General features: G+C 40.3%; 1 protein-coding gene across 2 annotated transcripts in view; it reads right to left on the minus strand.

The window, feature by feature from the left end:
- Positions 1-23,628, minus strand: part of EFNA5 (ephrin A5) — a 271,847-nt gene that overhangs the window by 58,121 nt on the left and 190,098 nt on the right. For both annotated transcript variants that reach the window (XM_038770415.1, XM_038770414.1), the window contains exon 2: positions 2,577-2,869. In XM_038770415.1, coding sequence (XP_038626343.1) covers positions 2,577-2,869 — 293 coding nt within the window. The remainder of the gene's footprint in view (positions 1-2,576; positions 2,870-23,628) is intronic.

Genomic DNA, 23,628 nt, shown 5'->3' on the forward strand with positions numbered 1-23,628 from the left:
TTTCTTGAATTTTGTTTTAATTGTTGCTTTCCAGCCTGGGAAGTCAACAAGAACATTTCTAATATACTTTGATGCTGGCACAGCATTTTATTATTAAGCAGTAAAACCTTCCTAGTTTGTTTTCTCATTTGTGGCTAATAATAATAATGTTTGTTAAGCACTTACTATATGCCAAGAACTGTTCTAAGCACTGGGGCAGATACAAAATAAACAGGATGGACATACGGTCCCTGTCCCACATGGGGTTATCAATCACAGTAAAGTACAGATAAAGGGGCAGAGTACAGGGATATGTACGTAAGTGCTGTGGGGCTGGGTGTGGCGTATCAAAGTGCTTAATAATAATAATAATAATGGCATTTGTTAAGTGCTTACTATGTGCAAAGCACTGTTCTAAGTGCTGGGGAGGATACAAGGTGATCAGGTTGTCCCACGTGGGGCTTACAGTCTTCAGCCCCATTTTACAGATGAGGTAACTGAGGCCCAGAAAAGTTAAGTGACTTGTACAAAGTCACACAGCTGACAAGTGGCGGAGGCAGGATTAGAACCCATGACCTCTGACTCCCAAGCCCGGACTCTTTCCACCGTGCCACGCTGCTTCTCTAAGGCATACAGATCCAAGTACATAAGCAACAAAGAAGAGAGGGGGAAAATGGGTAGGGTGGGGGGAAAGAGAGATTAGTCAGGGAAGGCTTCTTGGAGGAGGTAGGATTTTTAGTAGGGTTTAGAAGATGGAGAAAGTGGTGGTCCAAGCCACAGGGAGAACATGGCAGGAGATTCAGAGGACTTGGGCTCTAATCCTGGCTCCAGCTACTTGTCTGTCTAGTCAACTTGGGCAAGTTACTGAACTTCTCTGTATCTCATTTAACTCATCTGTCAAAGGGTGATTAAGACTGAGCCATTTGTGAGATAGGGACAGTGTCCAATCCAATTAGCTTGTACCTTCCTGAGTGCTTAGTACAGTGTCTGGCAGATAGGAAGCGTTGACAAATGCCTTTATAAAAAAAATTGAGACAGTGAGTAGGTTGGTGTAAGAGGAGTAAGGTGGGCAGGCTGGGTTGAAGTTGGAAGTGTGCAAGGATAGGTAGAATGGGGGTGAGCGGATTAGGTGTCAAAGGCAGATGGCAAGGAGTTTCTGTTTTATGTGGTGATGGGTGGGCAACAATTGGAGATTTTTGAGGAGCCTTCCAAAAACCCCACCTCCTCCAGACAGAAATCTTTCCCAATTATCTCCCAACTCTGACTCATAATATCCTGGTAATGATAATAATGATGATGATAATAATGCTAATTGTGGCACCTGTTCAATTCTTACTATGATCAAAGAAAGCACATGAGCCCAAGATGGAATTCACTAGACATCACTTACAGAAAGTGCAAAGTCTTTCAGTTTGTGGCAGTTTCTTCAGTTTTTTTGGATTTAGTATTTTTTATTTACAGTATATGAAATAACATCAAGGCTTTTGCACGTTTTCTCATGACTACCTCAGAAAATCAGTATTGGAATAAAAAACCCTGTTACCATTCAATCTCCTTTTTTATTACATTCTCATATAAGTGAGAGAGAACAAGGAACTGTTTTGTGGTGGTGAAATCTTTCTTATTATAAAACTTTATTTTATGGGAAAGAAAGAAGCTCAAAACAATTCACTGGGTATACATTTCCCTGTAGGTTCAAAATAGAAAATAAGCCACGTTGATATGAGGCTGAAAAACAGGGATGTTCTGTATTCAGTTTCTGTGGTGAATTGAGGTGGAATAACTGTTTCACAGTAAAAAGGCCAACTCCCAGCACAGAAGACACTATTTACTGAGATCTACACCTTGTTTACAAGTTTTAACTTCCTCATCAGACATTGGCAACATGAAAAAATAGGAAAGTACAGTACTTGAGACTTGTTGGAAAACCCAAGATTTCAGGTATACTACAAAGTTGCCAGCATGAGCTCTTCCCTGAATGTTAGATGGGAAGTGATGCCGCATTTAGGAAAGAGGGAGGTGGAAGTGTCCAGAGTACTTTCCATAAATAGTCATTTTCTAGTCACAGGTGGGTAAGCTCACTCATACCAGTTCACTTGAAATTTACGCTCTATGCAGTTCTTCACTCTCTTTCCTGCTTAAGGCACAGCTGCTCTTAATAATTGTCTTTCCTTGGTGCAAAGAGAGTATTTATCCTAAGCCTGCTGACATTCGCAGGAGTTTTGGCTTTCTCCACTGAAACTGTGGATGATTGAAAGGATATTGCTGACACCTGCATAAGAAATTCAGTGCCTCTATGGTATGTAAATTTAATTATTTCCTTTAATTTTTGTTCAGGATTTTTTTCTTGTTTCTCTGCTTTGGAAGCAATGTCTTTTCATTTCAAAGAAATACAAGTCAGCAGTGGTTCACTGACACACAATTTCATATGGGGAAAGAAGCTGGGCCTTTAATCTAATTTGTGCTCTCAATTCCTGGATAGGAGACCATCTGTAATGCATATAGTCCAGCCCTCTGTAATTCCATGAAACATAGGTGAAAAATTAGACTGCCTTTTTCCAGCTGCTATGCAATATGATAAATCTCCATATACTCACAGATGTAGAAATATTCCCGGCCTGGCCTGAACTCAAATCCTAGAGAGAAAGGAGTGAAGAGCTGGAATTTTTCGGAGAACTTCAGAGGTCCATTTGGAGAATGAGGTCGATTACATTCCCATCTCTTGAATCCTTTGGAGGTGTGATCACAGGAACTGTAGCCATCAAAATTCACCATGTACAGGATGTAGCGTTCAGTTTTGTCTTCAGGGACTGTGTCCTCATAGTGAGGACAGAACACATCCAGATAGTCATTGATGCAGACATCGATGTGATAATCACCCCTTTGGAATCTAAAGTTAGAGACAAAGAGGAGGAGAAAAGATATGGTCAAGTGCTGTGGACCAGCAATCTGCATGGCATCATCAACATTTAATGCACTCTATAAACTAGGTAACTTACTTTAAAGGAGCCCATTTTCTAGTAAATATTATACTACTCATTCGCCCTTGTCGCCACTGTCAATAGGCCTTCCCATTTTTCCACTCCTACAAGCTTTAATAAGATCCAAACAAGCTCTTCCTTCTAGTATTACATTTCCCATTGGAGCACTAAAGGATTCTTTGAAGAACAGGGGGATGGTTGTCCTCTTCTTCATGGTCAGGGATGTATCTTGTAACAGCCTAACTTTTCCCCAAAATAGATCCATGGATGATAGATGCATGAATTATTAACTGAATGCTTTTTTGAGTCTCTATCACTCCTATCTTTTCCCACTACTAACCCATCATGGTCCTACTGACCGGCTTAATCTCCTCTGACATCCCTAACTTCTGCCTTTTAATAATGTGTTATTGACCAACTGCTCTTGTTACAACTCTGCATTATCCAGGTAATGGACTGGAAGATCATGCATGATTGAAATCCACAGTAAATCCCCCAAGCTTCATTTTTGCCAATAGTCTCAACCTCTCCTTCCCTTCCCTCAGACCTACTACTAGATATGATAACAGGGAGCAAATTGAATTATTTGCGTGCTACTTTTCCTTTCCCCTGCTCATCCTCTGGTGGAAGCACTAACAAGTAGTAGTAGAGCGAGTTGTCTACACCCGCTGCCTCTACTTCCTCTCCTCCAATTCCCTCCTTGACTCTCTCCAATCTGGCTTCCGTCCCCTTCACTCCACAGAAACTGTCCTCTCTAAGGTAACCAATGATCTCCTTCTTAATCCTTCTCAACCGCCTTCAACACTGTGAACCACCCCCTTCTCCTGGGAACATTATCTAACCTAGGCTTCACTGACACTTTCCTCTCTTGGTTCCGCTCCTCTCTCTCTGGCAGCACCTTTTCAGACTCTTTCCCGGGCCTGCCTCCCACCTTCTGAGGGAGTTCCTCAAGGTTCAGTTCTGGGTCCCCTTCTATTTTCTATCTACACACATTCCTTTGGAGAACTCATTCACTCCCACGGTTCAACTACCATCTCAACACAACTGATACCCAAATCTAACTCCCTAGCCCTGTTCTCTCTTCTCTGCAGTCTCACATTTACTCCTGCCTTAAGGATATCTCTACTTGGACGTGCCACTGACACCTCAAAGTTAATATGTTCATAACAGAACTCACCTTCCCACCCAGACCCTGTTCTCCCATCTTTCCCATCACTGTAAACAACACTGCTATCATCCACCGTCTCACAGGTCCATAACCTTGACATTATCCTCGACTCTATGTCATTCAACCTGTCACCACATCCTATCGATTCTACCTTCACAAGCTAAAGTCCACGCTTTCCTCTCCATCCAAACTGCTACTATACTGATCCAGGGACTGCATCATCCTTCTGGCTGACCTCCCTGCCACCTGTCTCTTCCCAGTGCAATCCTTACTTCACTCTGTTGCCCAGATTATTTTCCTTAAAAAACAATTAAATTCACATATCCCCACACTTCAAAGACCTCTAAAGGTTGCCTAGCCACCTCCACATCAAACAGAACACCTAACCATTGGCTTTAAAGCACTCCATCAGCTCACCCCTCCTATCTTATCTCACTGATTTCCTAGTATAACCAAGCCCCAACGCCTTGGCTCCTCCAACACCAACGGAGGTACCTGCTGTACCTCGATCTTATCTATCTCACTGCCAACCCTCCTCCATATCCTCCCTCTGGCCTGGAGATCCCTCTCCCTACATATACAATGGACCACCACTCTTCCCACCTGCAAAGCCCTGCTAAAATCACATCTCCTCCAAGAGGTCTTCCCTGACTAATCCTTCATATTCCTTACTCATTCTCCCTTCTGCACTGCCTATGAACTTGCACCTTAAGTACTTGATGTTATTAATTATATAATTATATTATTAACAATAATAATTGTGGTATTTGTTAAGCTCTTACTTGTGCCAAGCACTGTAATAAGTGTTGGGGTAGATACAGTACAATCGGGTCCCACATGGGGCTCAGAGTCTAAGTAGGAGAGAGAGCAAGTATTGAATCCCTATTATGCAGATGAAGGAACTGAGGCACAGAAAAATGAAGTGAATTGCCCAAGGTTACACAGGGGGTACATGGCAGAACTGGGATTAGAACCCAGGTCCTCCGCCTGCCGGGTCCATGCTCGTTCCACTAGGCCATGCTGCTTCCCCACCCCATCCCATCCTTAGCCCCATGTCACATGTACATAATATATTTTAATGTCTGTCCCCCCCCCCCCCCCCCATCTAGAATGCAAGCTCTTGGTGGGCAGGGAATACATCTACCAACTCTACTGCATTGTAGTCTCCCAAGTGCTCAGTACAGTGCTCTGCAAACAGTAAGCACTCAATATTATTGATTGACTGGGTCATTCATAGGTTTACTATTCTGCTCCTGAACTGTAGCACCCTTGTCCAGAAGGTTAAGGCACTAGAAGTCAGCACTCTGCCCTCTTAAGAGTAATCAAAGAAGTCTTCTGAACAATTTATAACAACTTTTATAAATATTTCAAATTAAGGAAACACCAAAGGAAGAAGAACGAATAAAAAACGTTCCACCTTGGGTGAGGATGGAGAGGGGAAAGGGTTATATATGACAAAAGAGAGAACTGAAACATCCTACTCCTAATTACAAAAATCCTACTTTACTCTCCCCTTTGCCCTGCAAAAAAATAAATAAAAAGAATTCACTTAATATTTACTCTTAAATTCTGTTCTCAGGATTGTAAAATATTTGTTTAACCACACCCTTCTCTAAGGTTTTCAGGCTAGGCACACTTTTACTTAAACAACAACAAAAAATAGGCAAAAGAAAGAAGGAATATTACCTACAACACATCTTCAATTAAAACATCTTAGAGTACTGATTCACAGCTGTTGCTACAAAAAAAAATCCTTTTTCAGAAGCAGGAATTTCTTCACTGCCCAAGGATTTGGCTATTGATAATTTAGATTTACAACAGAAGTGCAACCAGGTTTCCTTTTTCTTCATTACTGGCAACACTTTGTCAAGATGGAAAGAAAGGCTGTGTTGCTTTTAAGTGATTCTGAAAAGCAGTGGAACATCATTGCCAAAGTGGAAAGAGGAGATACTGCAACATTCAGATAAAAGGATTCTCCGGTATAAATTATCAGCACTCAGCCTAACCAGACAGTTTTGAATGAGTGCCAGATGAAAGATTCAGCAAAAGGCACTGGCCCAGATTCATTTCGTTGTTGCTCTTGTTATTATTGTCATTACTGCACATTTTTAGACTTTCCAGGGAGGCTTTCCAAGTGCCACGCTTTTGCCTCTAGTGTTTGACCTTATGTGTTGGGGAAATGATTAAAAAATAAAAACAGTCCCTCTGCTTGGATCACCCCTGTTGCAGTCACTTCCTGGCATCTAGAGTTTAACTCTCAAGTCAACCTTCTTGTCCCAATATTCATTTGGCCAAAGTTCTAAAGTAGCAGCAGCACAGAACCAACAAGCTATTCTACCTCAGGGTAGTTGGGTGTCTCACCTAGGAGAAGCTTCCTTTGATGCCCCTCACCCACCCCCCTCACCCTTGCCCTCCACTTGTCAAGTGCACGTTGGGAACCAATGACAAATTTCCCAGTAATCTTCCACGCTGGGGCAAGTTTTAGGTACCTGATGGTTTTCAAATCTGTCCTCTGGCTCCTTCATACTGTGGAAAAGGGATGACCTGTCAGCTCTCTGCAGAATTTTTCCCCCTTCCCATTTGGCCTCAAAAAAATAAAAACCTATCTGTAAACCTAAAGAAGAATGCCCGTAGCATTCGTCCAATTCCAGCTGAAATGGAACATGATCGGTAGTTGCCAGACAGCCCAGTGTTTCCCAAAGGACACAAGAACTTCCCAGCACAGGCCAGAAATGGCTCATGCTGTTAAACTACCGTATCATGCATGTGCCTTGGCTTGCTCTTCTGAGGCTCTGGCTGTTCCTAAGCTCTCTGGGGCTACCCTGAAATTGTAGAGGTGTTCAGGAAGCCCATTGTGGGCTGGGTCTGGCCTATGCAGCTAGTTCAAACCATGTCCATCAAACAAATCCCTGGAATGAAAAACAATTCAAGGAACACTTCTAGAATGGAGTAATTTCTTTCCCAAAGTAAGCCTGACCTGGCTCTCCGTAAAGCTTCAGAGGTGCCGGAACTGGTCTGGACCCCAGTTCTGAATGGGGGAAGTAAAAGGCATGGTGGGCTTCCAACTGGCCTACAAGTAATGAAATGTCTAAGATAGCGCTCCATATCAAATTGTGGCCTTATCTGCAGTTTCCTCCCTGTACCCTGTAATACTTGTTAAGCTCCAATCATTCCAAAAGCAAAGAATGTGTTTATTCAAACATTAGCTAGAAAGAGGTTTCTGCACTCCGGTGCTTATGATCAGCCTCTGCCTTAAAGCATTTGTAAAAATGCAGTGTTTGAAAATGGTTTTATTTTCTCCTTATCAGTTAGCAAAGTTATGTAGCTTTTAAGATTCAAGCTTCTAAATCATGTAGCTGGAAATTAAGTCCATTTCCTTTTCAAAATACAACCATAAAAGAATGAAGCAAGAACTGAAGATGAAGATGTAGACTGACATGGGTCAGGTGTGCCATAAACCAAGCCTCCCCACCCAGTTGTCATCCAAGGAAGACATGTGTGGTCTGCATCCCACACCCTACAGACACAGGGATGAGCAGGTGTTCAGAACTCTATTTCACGATGGAAGCTACCAGGCCCCCAAAAAACCAAAGTACCCTACCAAATTATTCTGCGATCCCACTTGGATTCCTGGAGGTTACTGAAACTAGAATCCCACCCCAGCACACTAGACAGCTAACAACGTCAAGTCCAATGTCCTTTACCCCCCTCTGCCATGTCCTTTCATTCCTTTCGCTAAACCAAATAAACACAACCTAACTTTCTCTTTCAATCATTAGTTATTGATGCAAGTTGACCACATTTCCTCTTCTACAACTGTTTGGCCATATGCTCTTATGTCAAAGCGTAGACAGCTGCAGAGCGTAAGCCCTGAAATAAACAAAGTCAGTTTCAGGCCGAAGGAAAATGCTCTCAAAGTCATTCTTCCCTTAAGTTGTTCTTTTTCTTTTTTTTTTCTTTTTTTTTTTTTTACCACTTTCCCTGTCGTGTTCATCCCTTCATCCAATATTCATTTGCTCTCCCCTCACAGCATTTACATTCAGTATTCGAAAAAGGAAGGCCATGGTGCATATTTAAAGTGGTCTAAATTGGCCTTTAGCTGATATTGCTGGCACAGCAGTGATCCTGCTTGAGGGGAAACATGTACCAGGGTATTTTATCAAGCAACTCCTGAGTGAAGTCTCTTCCCTCCATAAATATAGAACAGCAATATTGAAAGGAGACAGAGTGGTTATTAGAGGGTTGGAAGCCTAGAGACATTTTTTCCCCTCTTGTAATGTTTTAAGGATCCAGTAAGGAAAATGTTAGTCCTTACTAACTGGATAGAGGGTTATTGGATTTTAAATTTATTTTAATCTGTCAGGGAGGTTATAATTTCCAATTTTCCTATTAAAGCAGGACTACATTGTCACTGCTTCAATTACAGGCAGCTTGAAGCATTATACTCTGAGAAAGGAAGGTGAGAGAGAGGATACTTCTTGTGTTCAAAGGTTAAACACACCGATCTGTTACTGATAATGCTAATCTATCAGTTTAGAACTCCTGATCTTTGAGGTGGAAACTCCAAGAAATCAAAACTGACTCCAGCAAAAGCACATTTTAATATTAGCAGCTCAATCCTATTAGTAGTTTAACCCTATTTTTAGAATGAACATTGCCTCTTTTTAAGGAAAGGCTTTTGTCAACTGCCCTTTCCCAAAGCCTAGTGAGCTCTGCCACACAGTGAGGAGAGATGGAGGGAATTTACAAATATGTTTTTATGAGATGATGGGAAAAGCAGCAGTCCGTGTTTGGGGAATAACAAGCTTCTTCCTCCTCCCCTTATGCTATTCCTTTCAGCACAGAATGTAAACCTTATGCTTTACTGCAGTCTATCCCAGATCTGAAGCTGTTCATTTTGTTTCATCCCTAGATGAAGAAGAAACCACAAATCCTCCACAATAACACATCCCTAAAGTATCCTTAGGGTTCCTACAAATATACCTTTTGCTCATCTTTTTTTTTTCTCTTTTACAAACAGCAAAGGCTAGTGATATTTCAAACATAATTAATCTTCATTTCCAGATAACTGAAGTCCACACCATGTTATCAAAAATTTCACTTGGCCAGTTAATAGTCAGCAAGACTGAGAAAAGCATTTCTGGATAGCACAAGCTGTTCCATTGCAGGAATTCAAAGTACCAGTACATACCAGTTTCAACTGTAACTCCACTGATATAAATTCAGAATATCTGAATGGCAAAGTAAAGCAAAGGAGTAGATTTCTTAGATGCTATCTACATTTTTTTCTGCCAAAGAGATATATTGCCCGGACAGAAGAAAATACATGTTAGTCTCAGAAGCACAAGACACTGATAAGATATTTTGAAATTAATTTTGGTTCTCTGTTTACCTATTAATGCAAATTCAAACAGATTGTGCCAATGCATTCTTTGATAATTATATATTCTGAGCCATAGACTAGCCTCATTTTGAACTGAATAACTGTTGGCCATTGAAATGAGATCATTTATTTAAATAGATACTTATAATGCAGTAGTGTAGTACGCTGTCAATCAATCATATTTATTGAGCACTTACTGGGTAAAGAGCACTGTACTAAGCACTTGGGAGAGTATGATACAGCAACATAACAGACACATTCCCAGCCCAGAATGACCTTTTCTCTGCTTTGAAAAATGAGCAGTGTAAAAACCTAGTTTAAAAAATGCCACAACTGACACTAATTGTCCATTATCATACAGATGAGTAAAAAACTGAAATAGCCCCTGCTTGTTGCTTTTTCCATATAAACTGTCTTTGTCAAAATTCTTTTTAAGTATATATTCTAGAGTATTGTTTCAAAATGTCAACCAAAGCTTCCTACTTCCATGAAAATCATTCTCCTAGACAGGGGGTCCAAATTAAACAAAATATTAAACAAGCCAACAAAAATGACACTTTCCTTCAGAGAGCTTTTAAGTTACAGCATAATTATGTCTGGCTCCTGGAGTGTTTCAGAAGCAATTGGGAAATCAAGCACCCTGAATAATGTGTGCACAAGTCAGTAAGCAAAAGTCACCCAGAGAATGAGCAAGGATTCCACAAAATAACCTGCAAAAAGTATTTTAATAGCTTTTCATAAGAAAAAGATTCACATTTGGCTGTTTAAATAGGTTTACTCAGTGCCACCTTCCACATTACTACAAAGTTGCTTTTTAAGATCTCAATAAAATGGTATCAGTTGTCATAAATTGTCCATAGCATTAGATGACTAGCACATTTAATAGGCACCTGTCACCTCCACGCAGAGGCACAGAAATCAGATGCAGAAAAAGATCTAACGGGTTACCCAATCCATCCTCCTGTGAATGCAGGATTAAACAAACTGATTCAGTTCAAGGAATATCAGCTCATTCACACCACCTGCCAAAATACTTGCACATCATCACTTTGAATCCTATTAGGAGTGTACTGCACAAAGAATCTCAGCCTGTTCTTTGTTCCATAACAACAATAGCAACAAAAACAATAATAAATATCATTTTCTGCCCAGCTCTCTCTCAGGGGCAATGGGAATCACTGATTTAATAGCTGTCTAGTGTTTTAAGCTCATTGGAAGAAACTGCTATGTAAATACCCATACAAATATTATTATTTATGAAGCTGATGAAGGTGTATTTAGAGTCTAAACCCCAGCTTTGGCCCACTTTCTGGGTAATGAAGTACATATTATTATTCTATTGCTGTAAAAATAAGCTTGCCCAACTACTGTTAGGAGAAGGGAAAACCTCATATATAAGATATGTCATATTGGCCTTCAGTCCCTCTTCTGACTTAGTTATCTCAAAGGCTGTGTATGCTTGAGGATGTTGAGGTTCTCCAAAGAAGTATATAAATTTCACACCAACCCAGGGGAAATGGTGCCTGCCAGATACCAAATAAGCAGCCCTATTTTCAAACTTATTAGCAGGATTAGAAACAACTTTAAAAAACAGAATGAAGGGCTTAAATACCTCTTCTGTGTCATCTAAAGCTTATACTATCATGAGCAACGATCGAGAATAGTAGGCAAAACGAGGGTAGTTTACAACTAGAGAAAATGGTAATCATGACTGTTCAAGCAATGGCAGAAAATTATGCCCAGGCAAAGAGACAACTTAAGTACCTATGGTAAAGTTCAATTTTCTCTCTTGTCATTAAGTCCTCTATTCAATTATCATTTATTGGGGTAATTAGACACTGGAAAATGACGCCAGGCTAATTGTTAGATTACGATAATTACATGTCTTTGCTATGCTACAGCTGATCAAAATAAGATATGGTCCCATGCTAAAGTTGCTCTGTAATTGTCAGGCTTCCATGGAAAGCCAGGTCATTTATACTAGTACAATACAAATCAGGCAGACAAGCTTACTATTCACAACCACCTTCTCACCCCCTCCAACATCAGTCTGCTGGAACAAGATTCCCAAAATGTAAAGTCCAAACTGCTGTCTCTGACTGGTCCACTTCCATCACAATTACACAGCTGAACAGGAACAGGCCCCTTGCATTTGAGAGAGTTTATCAGGCTTTAAATTGCTGCTTCACACCATCCAGTAATAACCTATCATAGTGGCAGAAAAATCTGAAGTTATCTTCCTGTCTGCCTCAACCTTCATCCTTCTATGCCAAAGGCCACAGTGGCTATTCCAGCATTCATAAGCAAAACGTGTTATATGACTTGCATATAGGCAGGAATAGGTTCACCAAAGTCAAAATAGCTAATAGGCCTGGACTGTTTTATACTGGAGTGCCAAAGGCCAAACGTTTTCATTATCATCTAGAAAACGTCTTGAACTACTGGGATTTTGGAACTGAACAGTCTGCCTTTCTCTCATAATTTCACTTCTGCTATCTTCTCTTCCTCCCCTCCACCACACCTACAACTAATCGACTAATCAATCACTCCTTTGAGTAAAGAAATATCCTTGATAACATGATCACTGTTTTTTGGATTCCTACACTCCACTACCTTGAAAGTCAGTGAAAGCACAACTTGACTGAAATGATGGGTTCCTGATTAAAGAATGATAAATAATTCTAATGAGTGAACCCTTGACATAGAGAAAAATATTTTATAATCACTCTATTGTGGAATTAATTCACTACTGCAAAAAAGCCTCCACATAGGAAGAAGCAGTAAAAAGTAGTGTGGAAAAGTCACATACTCTGATTTACCTTGTCTTGACCTTGGTAATCAGAACAGAATAAGCTAGAGCCCTTTTGAAATTAAGTACATTCTAGTTATAGCACTGTAGCCTTGAAGAGCTTACCTTTCCCCACTATGTATTAATCTATCACTTCATATGGCCATTTATTGATAATCTGGCTTAAAAATCAGAAGAAGAAAGGTGTCGGTAATGCCATGTAAAAAGTGGTCTTGTCCCACTTGATAGTAACATTTCCTTTCCACAGCCAATACTATGTTACCATTTATAGAGGTGAATTCAGTGTTGACACATAGCCAGCACTGCAGAAAGATCTATATGTAGGAATAATGCTGTCTTAAAAAATAACTATGTAATCTCTCCTGAAGACACATGAGGAAGAGGGTGCAGTGTAAACAAATCTTTTTTATGGTATTTATTAAGCACTTAATATGTTTTGTGCACTGTTCTAAGCACTAGGGTAGATAAGCTTGTTATAGGCAGGGAATGTGTCTGCTATATTGTTTTACTGTACTCTCACAAGCACTTAGTATGGCGCTCTGCACGCAGTAACTGTTCAATAAATACAATTCACCGACTGTATGAGGTAGGACACCATCCCTGTCATTCATTCAATCGTATTTATTGAGAGCTTACTGTGTGCAGAGCACTTACTAAGCGCTTGGGAAGTACAAATTGGCAACATATAGAGATGGCCCCTACTCAACAATGGGCTCACAGTCTAGAAGGGGGAGACAGACAACAAAACAAGTAGACAGGTGTCAATACCATCAGAATAAATAGAGTTATAGCTATATACACAGTAATCAAATATAGTAAATATGTACAAATATATACAAGTTCTGTATGACATGCACAGTCTAAGTATGAGGGACTAGGATTCAATCCCCATTTTACAGTTGAAGAAACTGAGGCACAGAGAAGTTTAAATGGCTTGCCCTAGGCCACCCAGCAGGCAAGTGCCGGACCTGGCATTAGAACCCAGGTCTCTGACCCCCAGGCCAGGGTGCTTTCCACTAAGCCACAGTGCTTCTCCGCTGCTTTCGCTATAGGTAAATACATTTGAGTGCTTGCAGAATGTTCAAGGATTGAACAAAAAAAACCCCATCACCCCTCTATTTCACCATCCTCTGCATCCTGATTACTGATTACTAGAAAAGGTGTATTTTTTTCTTTCCTTTTGACAAACTCTACTTCACAAAGTCTGCATTTGGAAAAGAACTGTAGTTCAAAGTAAACATGCATGACCCTCACTTGATCTTTGAGAATTTTTGTTCTGTTACACTCTCAAGCAAAGCACTTGTCTCATCTGCAGGTCTTCAGTGGCACAGACGTGCCAAGTCATGTATATGATAAAGTAATAGGGTGATAAAGGCACCTTCATGCTGTAGGACACATCAGACCACTGATCCTTAGAGAGAGTATACTCTCTCACTTGGCCTTCTCCCAACACCAACAGCTTTAATCCTTGCAACTTCTACCTGTGTAGTGATTTTTTTTTCTCGCTATGGGCATTTAGCTTACTAAGGTGGACTGGGGTGGTGAAAGGAGACAGTAAGGGTTATTATTCTGTCAAAGGCATCACTTCGGTTTACCTTCAAAACCTTAGTATTGATAGCCTGGGTCACAAACAGTGGGAAGTCACACCTAAAGAGACATTAAAATCCATCCGCTGTTTTTTTAATGGAACTTGTTAAGTGCTTACTATGTGCCAGGCAATACACTAAGCATTGGGGGTAGATACAGATAACCAGGTTGGACCCAGTCCCTGGTCCATGTGGGGCTCACAGTCTTAATCCCCATTTTACGGATGAGGGAACTGAGGCACAAAGAAGCTAAGTGAATTGCCCCAGGTCACGCTGCAGACAAATGGCAGAGCCAGAATTAGAACTCAGGTCCTCTGAGTCCCAGGCCCGTGCTCTTTCCACTAGACCACACTGCTTCTCAGAATCTAGATGCAAATTTGCATCCAGACTGGAGAGCCAGCCCATCTCTTTTAGATAGGTGAATTTACAGAATGCCTGGCCATGTGAAACTCAATTGTTGATTGCATAAATTCATGGAATTAAAAAAAAAACCGCCTTGGAATTTTCATTTTTGTCTTTTAACCTGTGGGATCACTAGGATCTCGCCTTTGAAATACAAATGCACCTTTCAGTAAGATTCCATAATGTAAAAGTGTGGACTCACATTGACACTTCCCTGACTATTCCTTTCTGGACATGGAGTATCTTGTCATTTGTACACAAAAGATCCACAGTGAGTTAATCTAGCAATTATCCAAGAAACCCAGATCTCTTACAAACAAGAATGGAACTTTGCATTTCAGAATTGAAATCATTATAATTTAGCACTAAACAGCCTAAGCCAGAAATGTGTAACATGTGCTGGCCATGTGTCTATCGTAAAAACCACAGTCTATCAGGTTTGATGGAATGTGTGTCTGCGATTGGTATTCGTTAATCCTGCCCCAAGGCAGGAGCTGACATCCATTAATGGATGTGGAGAACAATGTCCCATCTGCAGAAAGGTCTTGTTTTTCGGCTGGTGAGGGCAAAGAGAGAACACTAACCCAGCAGGATTGTTGACCTATCCTTTGATTGATTAGATAATCTGAAGCCCATTCCACCTTGAGGAATAGATGGTCAAGACTCTGTCCACGTTCCAATTTTCAAAGATGTTAAGTAATTTTTCATGCAAAACCACTATGTGAGAATTGTGGATTAAACAAAAAGATAGAAACCAGAACAACAAAGGTTAATACACTGCAAATCAAAAGGAAGCACCGGAGAGTTATACTAAGTTAGACTGAGAAAAAAAATCCACCAAATTTCATAAGTACCCTACTTCCTGCATTTGTTTGTTGCTGCTTCGAGGATTAATTAATATCTGTAAAATTCTCAGAGACACTTGGAAGTACTATAAAAATATAAAGTATTGCTGCCCTCATAAAATTAAGATATTTAAAAATTAATATTCTGTGCAAAGCAGAGTTTTTGTTTTAGTGTCTAACAAATAACGTACAGGACCATTCCAAGCTAGACACATAACTCCTGTTTTTCCTAAGAGGAAAAAATGACAGATCTGTGGCTTCCTAAACTTCCCATAAAACCACATTTGCTTCATGGTATAAGCTCATTGTGGGCAGGGAACATGCCTACCAACTTCTGTTATATCGAACTCTCCCAAGCACTTAGTACAATGCTCTCCACATAGTAAGCACTCAAATACAATTGACTGATTGGCACTTGGCACTTAAACACCACAGTTATTATTTGAAGCTCACTTTACAAATAATGAATGCTCTTTGTATTCATTCCACATTTATGTGGACCAGTTCCCCGTCTATGATCCCTAATTCTTCAAGTTCTAAGAAGAGGACGCTCTCATCCTCCCTTCAAAGCCCTACTGAGAGCTCACCTCCCCCAGGAGGCCTTCCCAGACTGAGCCCCCTTTTTCCTCTCCTCCTCCCCATCCCCCCACCCTACCTCCTTCCCCTCCCCACAGCACTTGTATATATATTTGTACAGATTTATTACTCAATTTATTTTACTTGTACATATTTACTGTTCTATTTATTTTGTTAATGATGCGCATATAGCTTTAATTCTATTTGTTCTGATGATTTTGACACCTGTGTACATGTTTTGTTTTGTGGTCTGTCTGTCCCCTCTAGACTGTGAGCTCGTTATTGGGTAGGGACCGTCTTTAAATGTTGCCGACTTGTACTTCCCAAGCGCTTAGTACAGTGCTCTGCACACAATAAGCACTCAACAAATACAACTGAATGAATGAAAGAGGAAAAGAAATGCTCACAATAATACCTCACAATACAGTCTGATGGGCAGGTCAAGAATTCACCCCTCTACCCCTTCCTGGAGATTGTAAGAAGCTCTGGACTCCCACATTCAGATTGGTGAGGACGAGAGAGAGCCTAGGGAACTTACTCCAAGTCAGGATGCTTCCTCTCATTCTAAAAAAAAAAAACCAGGACTGCTGTGATTCTGAGATAGCGTCAGGATCATGGGAGGCGGAAAGTCCAGGGGGAACCAAATCCTTTCAGGTGAACTGGTAGTTAAATTGGGCAAGAGTGAAGGGGCAATCCTCACACTGTTTCATGATGATCAAGCCAGTAGTTACCAGCCCAGAACACAGTGCCCCAGAGCTGTTCATCCCATATTTGAGGTAGTCCCAAACAACTAATTCAGGGAGCCAATAAACTGCTCAGCTTCAATCTGTGGTTTCCTGTTTCCCATTGGAAACAGGAGGCAGCATGATGAATGATCCCGAGATATTTGATATCTGGGCACAAATCTCCCGGTACAATTTGGCTCATTCAAATTCTAAATACATGTAGAAGTTGTCTATTTGGCACCATTCAGCTTTTAGTTTTTCACCATGGGGGAAGATTTGTAAGAAAAATACAGGAAACATCTCATGTTTTTCTTTAGCAGTCTAGTCGACTGTATTATTGACTGCCTACTGCATAAGCGATTTATAACTGAATTACAAACGGTTTCCTTGCATTATATTAGCATTTAATATCATTTTTATTGCTCTCATGAAACAATACAGTATTATAACCATACAGTACTGATTACAGTTAACCAGAATGGAAGAGAGTTTCTATAAGGTCTATTTTTAAAATATGCAAATTTTTTTCTAATCAGGATAACCTAAAGATGGAGATTCTCCGTAATCACTTAAGGTATTTTTTTTTCAAGATTAAAACCAGTTGTACACTAACAAGAACATAGACTCCAGTTTTTCCTCTGCTTAAAACTGGAAAAAAAAGTCAGTGTATTGTATATACTCTTGTCCACCACTTAAAAAGACCCCATTCTCTCTACCTTCAAAGCCATGCTAAACATCTCCTCCAAAAGCCTTCACCAGTTTAGGCCTCATTTCCCCTATTGTCTCTCCCTCAGTGTTGCCCTTGCACTTGGATATGTACCCTTCAAGCACTTCCCTAAGACCTCATTTCCTCTTTTCCCACTCCCTTCCTCATCATCCTGAGCTGGTTTCTGTGTGTAGTGGTTATCACGTTCACCTCACACGGGAAAGGTCCCCGGGAGGAAACAGGTCTACTTTTTCCCCTTCTAGACTGTGAGCCCACTGTTGGGTAGTGTTGCCAACTTGTACTTCCCAAGCGCTTAGTACAGTGCTCTGCACACAGTAAGCACTCAATAAATACGATTGATTGATCCTGATTTGCTCCCTTTATTCACCCCTCCCTCAGCCCCACAGCACTTATGTATATATCTGTAATTTATTTATATTAATGTCTGTCTCCTCCTCTAGACTGTGAGCTCGTTGTGGGCAGGGAATGTGTCTACCAACTCTGTTGTACTGCACTTCCCTAAGCGCTCAGTGTAGTGCTCTACACAGAGTAAGCACTCAATAAATACGATTAATTGATTGATATTCACGCCACCCTCAGTCCCACAGCACTTATGCACATATCTTATACCCTGTCATTTTCCCTATATGAAATTTATTTCCACATCTGCCTCTCCCTCTACAATGTAAACTCCTTGAGGGTAGGGAGCACATCTACCGACTCTATTGTATTGTACTTTTCCAAGTGCTTAGTACAGTCATCTAAACAAAGTAAGCACTCAAAAATACCATTGATTAGTTAATTTTTCCCTAGGGTGGAATTTGGATGGATTGTACTGGTTCCAACTACCATGACAGAGTTCTATTGGACTGCCAGTTATTTAAAAAGGTAAAGCTAATTTTTAATATGTTTCTGTAAACAACAAGGACTGATGCTACTCTAGTAGTTTAAAAGAATCACTGAACCTCGAAAAGTAAAACATCACAGTTGCAAACCTAAAGGTATAAGCTCGTTGTGGGCAGGGAACATGCCTAGCAACTCTGTTATATCGGACTCTCCCAAGCACTTAGTACAGTGTTCTCCACATAGTAAGTGCTCAAATACAATTGATTGATTAGGTGCTGCACTACATAAAAGAAACTCACACATTATCTGTCCACTGAAAAGGATTTAGGATCCCCCCTCCCACCCTCGAGAATTTCAAGCTCCTCTGGCTCTACCGCCAGATGCACCTATTTTGTTTTTTAAATGGTATTGGTTAAGCACTTACTATACACCAGGCATTGTACTAAACACTTGGGTAGATATAAGCTAATCAGGTTGGACACAGCCCCTGTCCCACATGGGGCTCACAGTCTTAATCATCATTTTAGAAATGAGGGAACGGAAGCATGGAGAAGTGATCTGTCCAAGGTTACCCAGCAGACAAGGGGTGCAGCTGGAATTAGAACCCGAGTCCTTCTGACTCCCAAGCCTGTGCTCTATCAACTAGGCTATGCTGCTTTTCTGAACCATGAAGTCACTTAAAGCTCAGAAAAGGAAACTCTATTCTCTAGCTTGCCATTGTTTAGTATTTTTCAGAGATATCACCAGGCTTGCTGATAAAAGTTGGCAGTGCTACAACTCATTAGTTCTTCAGACTTGGGCTTCTTTAATGTTCTGACATTGAAAGTTTTTTGATAAAGGTCCAATGTCAACCTGACACTAAAATAAGATCTAATGTGAGAGGGTAAAGATGATCTGTTTTACCTGGGGCTAAAGACATGCCACCCTTAGCTCCTGAGTGATCACTCCATCTTGATTCAAATTGTATCAAAAAGGAATTCCATGTTTGGACTCAGATTTGGAAAGGTTATGTGACACTGTGGAATTACATAACCTGCAATTGGTATATTGATATATTAGGTGTTCAGGCCTTATACCCAGCATATTATCTGAGGTAAAAATTTCTTTCCCTTCCAAAGAATGGAGGAAGAAGTGTGGATACCTTTCTTTTCACATCTTTTTGGAAATTGCCTGTTGCTGAAAATGGATATCTAAATTTGGGGTGCTTAAATGTTATTAATTCCTATGATTACAAAGGAGTGAGTTCTGTTTGACATTAGTTCTTTCTGTCTTGTTTCCACAGGCCACATTTTTGTCTTCTCATCTTCTACACTCCTTTGGCAGTCTCACTGACTTAAGTATGCAGAGGATGGCAAAAATTTGCCACATGTTTCTACTTGTTCTTGCATCTAAACCATATTTAGAAGTTTGTGTAAGCAAAGATATTGTATGTGAAAATTATGGAAGATGTAGAAAAGAATTTCTTTTTATGACATCAAAAGGATAATTTTGGAGAAGATGGGATCACTTAATGCTCAACTTCTCTTTTCAGCCTTAAATATTCAAATCTGAACATTTAAAAAATTGTGCTCCAGGCACACTGAAATGAAAATACAAGCGCAATTTGAAATTACAGACTATAACAGTAGTACCAAGCACAGCTGCTATATTCACGAAAAGAGCAGCTTTGCTCTTTCAAATTTATTTTTCAAAGACACTCAAAAGTTAGGTCTTAAAATCTGCTACAGTTTGGATATGAGTATGCAGATCTCAGCCATACAGGATTAATTTCAAAAATGATGTTCCACTTGTATGTGATCCAATTTCAAACCTGGATTGTAATTCAACCTCAAATGAAATAGATATTTGCTGATTCAAAAGGCTGGTTTGCTTTTTTAAAACTCTTTTCAAGAATTCTTTAGTGAGCTTTGAAATTCCAATAGTAATTAGTGTGGCATGTTTTGGGCCCTGGGCAAGGTAAACAAATATTTGGTTTTAAACACTTAATTTTGCCAAAGCAAATATTTTGATGTAAGGAATCACAAAGACAGCAAATGATTGACTGACATCTACCTACACTGCTCCCAAAAGTATGAAAAATCTGATTCCGATTCGCTTTAAACCAAAGTGTAGATGGGGCCAGAGGAAGGTCATGACTGTTACTCTTCATTATCACTCCATTAAGATACCTAGGTGATGGTGAATGCAAGGGTCTAATAAGAATAGAGTTTTCTAATCTAATTTTGGCCCAATCCCAGCCACCTGGGATTCAACTCAAAGGAAGCCACAGAATGCAAGGCATCTGAAATAGGAGGCAGCTGAGGTCTGTTGAGCCTCACAGAGTTTCACAGGTGGGAAAATTGGGCAGAGCAGGGAGAGATTTTAGCTCTATGGTGGACATAAAGATTAGTCACTCGGTCATCTTCAAGGAAGTGTGGAATTAACTCAAGATGTCCAATGGTGTGAATCCCTGTGGATCCAAGTGAAATATACAAACCAATGTGGATCTGTTACTAATTAAAAAGTGGGAAAATCAGAATTAAGGCAAAGCTTCATCCCTAATCTTCCTCATGGTACCTAGTTATTCCAGCACATATGGTATGTAAAATTAGCTATTATCTGGAGACCATCTAGGAAAACAAGTCAATGAAACCCATTTCAACCTCATCTGACTTTTCCAGATTTTGCAGATTTATGCCAGATCCCTAAGAGGTATGAATGTCATAATAGAGGATTCCAAAGATCAGTGAAAAAAAATATTTAAATTATGGAATTAGAACAAGGTAAAAATGGGATTTACTGGCCGCAAGATTTGAAGATTTTTGTAATCACACAACAATTCAATTTGAGACTCTCAAAGCACTTAAAAACATGACTGTTTTGTCACTCTAGTTCCTTAAATGTGGGCTTCTTAAAGTCATAGGATGACTTTCTACACCTGCAAATTTTTTAAAAAACATAATTCATCCCAAAAATATACTTGTGATGGGATCATTCAGGCTAGTTAGGTAAAACTGTAAGTTAACTGAGGCTTAAGTGTACATCTTTAGGCCCTATTCATTCAGATAACTTCCACAAAAAAGCTCATATACAAATCACTGACAGAGGTGGCACAGAAACCAAGATTCCTGACACCCAGTTGAGTATTATCTGGGCTAGAAGCACCGCCCATCATTATTCTCCTGCTAGCCTCCAGTAATCATCATTCCCCAGAGCATTCCTCTCCTTCTGCTACCTGATCAGCAGTGGCAACAGCAAGGGACAGGAGGGGAAACATGGCAGTGGGAATGCTAAGAAAAGTAGGAGCCTGCTTATTCCTTCATCATACTTCAGCAATGCTGAGGAAAGAGAAAGTGCACTTTATATGGCAGCAAAAATCACACCTACCATCCCTGACCCAGCCCTGCCCTGCCAGTTGCAGCCCATTCACCCCAGGTAAGAGGATTTACCTGTAAAGAAATTTAGATTCATTATTAAAAAAAAAATTGGGTTTCTTTTACCAACTGGGAAACCTCCACAAATAACATAATCAAGCTCCTCAACTAGCTCTCTTCAGATCCTTCTAAATGGCATTGGCTTGTACTGCTCTTCCTGGACTGAATCCAGTTCTGCTTTGCTGTAAGCCATCTGATTAGAACTAAAAGGATCATCCATCCCGAACTTGGCATGTTCCAAGGCTGAAAGCCTCCCACCAGCCACACCTGAATAAGACTCTATAGCCATGACTGAGCTGCACCCACAAACAGGCAAGAGAAACAAATGGGGTTTAACATGGCACATAAAGAGAAATGGCACAGAATAATGACGGAGAGGTTTGCAAGGTACTTATCTACAACTCCTGAAGGTTTATAGGATGGATTAACAAAAAATCCAACTAGAAATCAGTTTTGAACAGGCCATGCGGTGCCTAGGTTTAAGTGCTTGAGAGAAACCCAAATTTAGGCTGAAATTACCCACCAATGACACTCACAAGCCAAGTTAACTCACACTAACTTTTCTTTTATCCCAGATGTACTTTGGAGAAAGAGAAATAACTTACCATACTTAATGGCTCTGACTAGACTCCTGGGATAAGAGTCAGGCCTGCTGCTCCATGCTCAACTCCAACCAAAAAAGAGCTAACTTCCTGTCCCTTCTCCCCACCACAGTTCAGCTCTTCCCACCTCCTTGGAAGGGGTCAGGGAGAGGAGGGAACTGGGACAAGGACTGTACCATTATCGCAGGCATTCTGTGACATGGCTACCACAAACGACGGAGTCCCAATCGTATTGTAAACTCACTGTGGGCAGGGAATGTGTCTACTAACTCTATTGTATTGTCATCTCCCAAGCACTTAGTACAGTGCTCTACACGGAGAAAGCGCTCAGTAAATACCATTAATGATGTAAATTATTATTTCCAGTGCGTTCTGAGTTGTATGAGGATGCTAAGGTGTGAATCAATCAATTGCATTTATTGAGCGCTTACTGTGTGCAGAGCACTGTACTTAATGCATGGGAGAGTACAATACAGCAATAAACAGACACATTCCCTGTTCACAACAAGCTTACTGTGTAGAGGGGGAAACAGACCTTAATATAAATGAATGAATTACACATACATACGTAAGTGCTGTGGGGCTGAGGGTGAGAGGGAATAAAGGGAGCAAATCAGGGTGAAGCAGAAGAGAGTGGGAGAAGAGGAAACATACAGTGAAAACACGCATTGTAGCAGAACTGAAAGCAGTGGTAGTTCCTCACAATCCCCTTTTTCCACCTTATTCCATATCACTACCTTCAACCCTATGAGAGGCAGAAGCAGCAGTGGAGAATAGTTGATTAGACAGAAGAGAAGAATGACAAAAGAAACAAAAAAAGTCAGTTTCCAAACATTTTCCCTTATGTTTCCTATATCCTCTAACTCTAAATTTAGCAGATCCCTTCAGGAGCTAAAGTTCTTGAGGGGTTGTGTGTGCCCCACCACACCTGTTGGGGGAATTCAAGTATATACAGCACAAATAATCAAACCTGTTTTACACCTGCTCCCCACTACCAAAACTGACAGTCAAAAACACCTGTACAGTCCTCCTATGATTAATAAATCTCCTTTAATTCCAGAGACTTGGGAAAAGTAATTATTGTCCAAAGTGCAAAGGTGATTCAAGGCATTGGCCTTCTCTAAAACTGTTGACAATATGTTGGGCAGATGGAGGTCATTTCCTATATTTCTGTAACTTTTCCTCTCTTCTGTAAAAGGAAATATGCAGAGAGAATTCTAGTTATTATGCGAGGTAGATACCTACAGGTCCCAGCTGTGAGACAAATCGTGTACATTTAAATGATTCATTATTTCACCAATAAGTTTGGGTTTCTTAAAATGGAAAATCCAAGAAGCATTTTCTATGCTTCAATTTTCACACTAAGAAGAAGAAAATACAAGAAAGGTGACATGCTGAAGTGAAAATAACTTCCTGAGTATTTTGCAATACTATTGAGGCTCTGATTTCTAGTTTTCTTCTGTGTGGCAAAACCCAAACTCTGATGGATTTCTCTGGATTATAGAAGGACTGCACATTCTGTTAAACTGGTGTTCTTAACATGGTTTTATTTTCATTAGACTATTGGAATTAGGAGTCGTTTAAATTCCTTGGGCCACTATCTTCTT

The sequence above is a fragment of the Tachyglossus aculeatus genome, chromosome X3 (genome assembly GCF_015852505.1).
Source record: "Tachyglossus aculeatus isolate mTacAcu1 chromosome X3, mTacAcu1.pri, whole genome shotgun sequence".
Lineage (NCBI taxonomy): Eukaryota > Metazoa > Chordata > Mammalia > Monotremata > Tachyglossidae > Tachyglossus > Tachyglossus aculeatus.